This window comes from Myotis davidii, unplaced genomic scaffold (assembly GCF_000327345.1).
Source record: "Myotis davidii unplaced genomic scaffold, ASM32734v1 scaffold89, whole genome shotgun sequence".
Classification (NCBI taxonomy): Eukaryota; Metazoa; Chordata; class Mammalia; order Chiroptera; family Vespertilionidae; genus Myotis; species Myotis davidii.
Window position 1 is genome coordinate 3926955 of NW_006300372.1, and position 7035 is coordinate 3933989.

The window sequence follows — 7035 nt, forward strand, 5'->3', positions numbered from 1 at the left end:
CCCTGCCTTCGTCTATCTTCCTCTCTTTCCCCATCACTCCAGTCAGACATTCATCCATTCGTTCGTGTATTCAGTTTTGGCTCTGCCTCTGCGATCCTTTTTCCCCACCCCTGGCTCTTGGCAATTTTTCATCTGTTTTCTGTCACTATAGTTTTGGCTTTTTTAGGAATGTCATATAAATGGCATCACAGAACATGTAGACCTGGATGCCCTGCTTCTTTTAGGATGGTGTTAAGATTCATGTATGTCATTGCATGTATTGCTGAGGCATATGCCACTGTCGTTAAACTACAACTGTTTATTCATTCACCGGTTGCTTGGCATTGGGTTGCTTCCAGTTTCTGTCTAAAATGAATAGAGCCGCTGTGAACATTCATGGACAAGTCCTTGAATGGACATGCTTCCATTTCTCTTTGATAAAGACTTGTGAGTAGGACTGCTGAGTAGCATGATAAATGTATATTCAACTTTATTTTTTTAAATGGCCAACCTGTTTTCCAGTGTGGTGGCACCAGTGTACATTCCCACAAGCAGTAAATGAGTTCTAGTTGCTCTACATGCTCACCAATACTTGGTATGATGCATCTGTATCATCTTAGCCAATCTCTTAGGTTTATAGTGGTATCTCATAGTGGTTTTAACTTGTATTTTTGTATAACTGTTGATGTTGATCTTTTTATGTACTTATTGGCCACTCAATATATCTTGTTTTTGCTCTTTTCTTATTGTGTTGTCTTTCTTTTAATGAGCTGTCAAAATTTTTCTCATCTTTTTTAAAATTTCCCTTTCTTCTCCCTTCTTCCTTCTATCCCTCTGAACCCTTCTCTTTCCCCCACTGAGGCTCTGTCTGTGCCTCTCTCACTTTCTCTTTTCCCCACTCTCAGAGTCATCCACTATTCCCCGCCCCTCTTCCTCCACTCAGGTTCTCCCTTCCCCTCCAAGACACCTCAAAACCTGAGACTCTGACCCCCTTACTGTTCCATATTAGAAAGAATTCCAACACAAGTCCACCAATTGCAGTCCTGGCGAGGTACCATTTACCAAATAGGAGGAAATACTCCCTCTCTGGGAAGGCCTAGAGAAGAAAAGAGAGAGAGCCTGGTGCAGTGGAGGGGGTGGCTTTGCATTCTGGCAACTCCCTCCTCCCTAAAGATTAATAGTGTTTGTGGATGGAAGGACTTTTTACGCAAACATAACATTGGAAAGTCGTGGGTGCTAAGTGAAGTGCATGCTGCTTAATCAGTGCTTCGACAGTCTCTACAAACATAAGATTAGTTATTCGCATAACAAGGCTCTCCCTGGCACAGCTCCCATGCCCGGCAGGGTTAACCTTGCCCAGTCACAGGAAAGGACCTGCCCAGCCCAGACCAGCTCCTTTTCATCTCTGTTTGCGGGAACCAGTATGGCAATATTTTATTGCCAAGATCAGAACACTTGACGAAGTGTTAGCCTCAGATGTGTGACCATGGAATGCTTTTTTTTTTAAGACTTTTAGTGAGATACAATTCACATACCATACAATCCACCTTTTTAAGGTATACAATTCAGTGGCTTTTTTATATACCCACAGATATTTACAACCATCACTACTGCAATTTTGCATCTCATCACTGCAAAGAGAACCCTTGTACCCTTTAACTCTCATACCCATTAACTATCACCCCCATTTCTACCTCTGTCCCCAAGCCCCTAAAAACCGCTAATCTGCTTTCTAGTCCTATAGACTTTCCTATTCTGGACATTTCATATAAACGGAATCATGTAATAATAGTCTTTGTGCATCTGGCTTCTTTTAGCAAAATGTGTCCAGGGTTTAGCCATGTTCTAGCATGTATCAATACTTCATTTTTATGGCTGAGTGATATTTCATTGTATGGATATACCACATTTTGTATATCTACTCGTCAGTCTATGGACATTTGGGTTATTGCCACCTTTTGGCTATTATGAATAATGCTGCTGTAACATCTGTGTACAAATTTTTGTGTGACCTTGGGTATGTACTGGGAGTGGACGTACTGGGTAATATGGTAATTCTATGTTTAATCATTTGAGGAACTGCCAGACTTTTACATTCCCATCAGCACTGTGTAAGAGTTTCAGTTCCTCTACCTTACCACCAACACTGGTTATTATCTGACTGGAATGGTTTCTGATCCTATAGAGACAGATGCACTCAGTGATGCATTCACACCTGCCCAAACACTCAGATTCAACCGAGTCCAACTCAAAACCAGAGTCCTAAAGGGCACACATACATAGTTACCATCACTTATGGGTGGGTAACTGAGACAGATTGGATGTATTTACTCTGGATGGCATGGAAATGGATGAGGTTTCATTAGTCCTTGGTAGGAAAACTTTTTCATTCACTTGTTCTTTAAGCCACAACAATATACTGAGCACATAAGAAATATAGTGATAAACAAGACGCCGTCCCTGCCTCATGGAACTTAGAGTCTAGTGGAGGGATGGTTAGTAAATGAGGAAATGAGCTCAGGCTGTGATACGTGCCAAGAAGGAACTAGGCAAGTTAGTCAGTTAGATAAGAGGCAAAGTCCCAGACGAGCAGACAGTTTCTAGGAGCTTATCACTTTGTTGCTCCCTCTTTTTTTCTGGAAAAAACATAGAAAGGGTTCAGAGTCATCTTCCATAAGTCACTGGATAAGCTGGGAGGTGGGGATGAGGGGGCGGACCTAGGCTACCAGGTTTTACATTTTGTTTCATACTAGTTGGGTGACCTTTCTCTCAGTTCCTCATCCAAAAATAGGGATAACAGTACCTTTAATAAAGACCTTTGCTTGTAAAGCACTTCAAAGTGCCTGGCAAGTGTTAAGTTCTCAATCAATATTAACCGTTGTATCATCTTCTGAGAGCAGGTTTTCATAGAGAGAGGGAGGTGCGTGCCCTGGGAGAGGGGTGGGGAGGGGCCGGCGGGGACGGATCCAGGGGTCTGGTGGTGCCCTGTTGACTGTCAATCCAACTGGTCTTCATTCTCGGTCTTACCCGAGTAATCTGGGAATGCAGCCTTGGCAAGCCACCTCCCCATCCCCCCACCTCCCAGGACATAAACCGATGTATTCCCACCCTGCTCTTCCCACAAACCACAGACACGGCCCATGATGGGTAGCGCTGGGCACGACTCTTGGTTTCCAGCTGCACCAGGCCTTTCTGTAGCGGCTCTGCTGTGGGCCTGGCTTGTGTCGCTCACTGACTCAGCATGGCTGTCTTTTCTGTCTGTGTAGGTCAGCATGTATCACGCCACACCTGCCTCCCCAGGACATTCCATGGCCATCGTCAGTATGCCTGGCTCCCAGCAGCACCTCTCAGCTAACATGTGAGTAAAAAGCTCAGCCCTCCACCCGGTCCTGGTGCAGAGGGGTCATCTGAGCCATCCCTCACCCATTGAGCACTCCAAACCTTCCCCTCCAGAGAGACAACAGCTCCCCTCCCTTTAAAATCGCCAATGGAAATAACCGTGAAAAGTACAAATTAACAAAGCACATCATCCTAGCTCATTATTTCACCAGATAGAGACACTAGAAGGTTATATACCAGAACATTGCTGGGAAATTGTGTACTGAGCAATTTCTATTGTCTTCCTTTAGATTCATGGTGGGCTATAAATAGATGTTGCTTTAGTAATCAGTAAAAAAAAAATGTAGCATTTTCTAGGGGGAAGAACTTGCAGATGAGAACACTCCACCCCCAGCCCATTTGATAAGACCTTCCAGTGTCTCACAGTCCTTAGAATCTAGAAGGATTTGCTAAGGTCTAGCCCAGCCATGGGCAAACTACGGCCCACGGGCCGGATTCGGCCCGTTTGAAATGAATAATACTAAAAAAAAAAAAAAAGACCATACCCTTTTATGTAATGATGTTTACTTTAAATTTATATTAGTTCACACAAACACTCCATCCATGCTTTTGTTCCGGCCCTCCAGTCCAGTTTAAGAACCCATTGTGGCCCTTGAGTCAAAAAGTTTGCCCATCCCTGGTCTAGCCTGAGGGCCATATACCGGCAGCCCCTGAAGCTGGCATGCGAGGTGGGCTATTTTCTGATGCCTTTAGTCAGCAGGTATTCTCATCTCACAGCCTCACCATTCCCCAGTGTCTTCATCCCCGACTCATACCTGGATGTGAGACCTACTCGACCCCTGTGTGGACTTCACAGTGGAAAATCACTGCTCTAACCTGAGGGCATTTTCACCACACTAAGTCCATTCCCTCCATCCCACCATGCAGCCAGCATTCCGCTGTGCACCAAAGACCTAGAGCTAACCCTGCCCCACCCCCAGCCCAGTGCCCACTTCCCTGCCTACATTAAGCTAGCTCCTGGGGGCAAACAGGTCTCTACTCTCAGAAGAGGGAGTGGGTCAAGGCTTCCAGCCGACCTCTCACTTCCCTGCGCCTGCTGGCTGCACATGCATATTTGAGAAAGCAGCCTCCGTAGAGCCATCACTTGTGGGGCTGAGACCTGGCTCTGCCACTAACTTCTGGTCACCAACTCCTTTCTCCACTGTAGGCCAGTGTCCCATTGTCAAAATGCTCGTGTGGCCTAAACTAGTGACTTGCAGTTGTGTGACATTCTGCAGAGGTCGGGGGGCATGGAGAGGGCAGGGATCGGGCCCCTTCGGCTGTTCAGACCAGGTTCTCTGCCATCTTCATCTGCCTTACATATTAAGGTTTCAGTTTTGCAAGGTTGTTATCGCTAACCACTGGGCCGAAGGTTCCATCTCCCCTCGCCCTTCGCCACTCCCCTGCCCTCCCCCGCTAGAGGTGTACTCTTTGTCCTTCACCAGTGCCCTGTGTCCCCCAGGTTTGTAGCTCTCCACTCCTACTCCGCCCACGGACCCGATGAGCTGGACCTGCAGAGGGGAGAAGGCATCAGGGTCCTGGGGAAGTACCAGGATGGTTGGCTCAAGGGAGTCTCCTTGGTCACCGGGCGAGTCGGCATCTTCCCCAACAACTACGTCATCCCCATTTTCAGGTGCGTCCCCTCCAATCCCAGGCACCTGGGGGTGGGGTCTTCTAGACCAGGGCCTCCTGGGGATGGTTGAATGGTTGAACAACTAGATGCTCTTACAGAGTGTGGGCCAAGAAACACAAGAAACAGCTTTTACCCTCCTAACACTTTAATTTTAAGAACATGTATATAGTTAAAATAGTTGTCCTTTTTATCTTTCTTTTTAAATATATTGTTATTGATTTCAGAGAGGAAGAGAGAAGGGAGAGAGAGCTAGAAACATCAATAATGAGAGAGAATCATTGATTGGCTGCCTCCTGCACGCCCCACACTGGGGATCGAACCCGCAACCTGAGCATGTGCCCTGACCTAGAATTAAACTGTGACTTCATTCATAGGTCGATACTCAACCATTGAGCCACACCGGCTGGGCAATAGTTGCCTTTTTTATAGTTCTCCACAATTTACAAGCACTTTCACATTTTTTAACTCATTAGCTATGCCAAGGAACCCTTTAAGGTATATATTATTTTACAAATGAGGAAACTGATGTACAGAGTTAAGCAACCTGCCCAGGATCTAGATTTCAGGTTTTCTGTACAAATGCCAAAAATCCCACTTCACATCCTCCACCTCAACACTCCATCTAGTGGCAGAATGGGGAAATGTGATGGCAAGATGGCCACCCAGAGGACTTCAGGAACCTTCCCAGGAAGTTGGACCGTGAGCAGAGTTTCTGTGAATTCAGACTACTCCCTGTCCATCCACATCCCAGGTCACATGTTAGTTACCCTGCAGGTCTTCTTCCAAAATAACTTGTTCCAACCTTTGTCATCTTTGCCATACCTGTTGATTTCCCTGGCCCACAGTTTGTCTAACCACCTCCTACCACAGCCACAATGCACACAAACTCCCAAACTACCCACACCTCCTCCTACCTGTACCTCTACCAGCTCAGGCAAAGCCCAGGCAGTGAGGCCATCACCACAGCAAATGCTGTCTTTATGACATGCCAGAGAGTCATAATCCCAAGGAATGTGATGACCTCATGGTACATTCTAGGGCTCACTCCTGGAGTCATATGTTCAGTTCAGGGGGGATCTTCATGTAGGCGAGGCACTGAGCCTGGAGGAGGGCAGCAAGGATGGTAAGCAGACAAAACTACGTCAGAGAAGAAACCGATAAGCAAGGGCTATTGTGTAAGATGTACAAAGAAGGGTCAGAGGGACCATCATAGACTGTGTCAACCAAGAAACAGACTTATTCCACGAGGGGGCAGTGAACCAGTGGGAGGTTGTGGGTTCAATGAAAGGCTGCCTATCAGGCTAGCAGGTGAGGTGGTGGACCCCCTTTCTAGGAAGAGTGCAGGTGAAGTCTGGGTTCCCATAGGTCCAGGTTTGTGTAAAAAGACTGGCGGAAAGTTGGGGCAGAAGATCCTAGTTATCCTTCAAAGGAAGGTTCTTGGAATTTGTTAGAAAGTGGCAAAATCTCCAAAAGCAAATTAAGGGTGTCTATAACTGATGCTTTAATTCATTTATTCAACAAACATTTATTGAGCGCTGACCAATGACATGTGTTGGTCACCTTTCTAGACACTGGAGAAACACCAGTGAACAAAATACACCAAATCCCTGCCTACAGATTACATACTAGAGGAACAGACAGACACAAAACAAGCTGTATAAGTAATATGTATGCTATGTTAATGCTGAGGCCTAAGAAGAAAAATAAATCAGGAAAGGGGAATAGAATTCGTGTGGGGGCGATTAAGGTTCTAACAGGTTGGTCAGGGATGGCCTTACTGAGGAGGAGGAGGAATGAGGAAATGAGGAGGGGAGCCATGTGGGTCGCCAAAAGGAAGTGTATTCCAGGCCAACGGAGCAGCAAATTCCTGAACAAAGGCCCTGGGATAGGACTGTGCCTGACGTGAGGGCCTACAGGCCTGGATTAGAGCCAGTGAGGGGCAGGTCAGTAAATTCCTGAACAAAGGCCCTGGGATAGGACTGTGCCTGACGTGAAGGACGGGATAGGACTGTGCCTGGATTAGAGCCAGTGAGGGGCAGGTCAGT

At 46.4% G+C, this 7035-nt stretch overlaps 1 protein-coding gene across 3 annotated transcripts in view; it reads left to right on the forward strand.

Annotated features, from left to right (window-relative positions):
* The window catches only part of SH3RF2 (SH3 domain containing ring finger 2), a 96601-nt gene that overhangs the window by 78549 nt on the left and 11017 nt on the right, over nucleotides 1-7035 (forward strand). For 2 of the 3 annotated variants that reach the window (XM_015572628.1, XM_015572629.1), the window contains exons 5-6: nucleotides 3246-3337; nucleotides 4820-4990. In XM_015572628.1, the coding sequence (XP_015428114.1) occupies nucleotides 3246-3337; nucleotides 4820-4990 (263 nt within the window). The remainder of the gene's footprint in view (nucleotides 1-3245; nucleotides 3338-4819; nucleotides 4991-7035) is intronic. The other variant, XM_015572630.1, reaches the window with a different exon arrangement.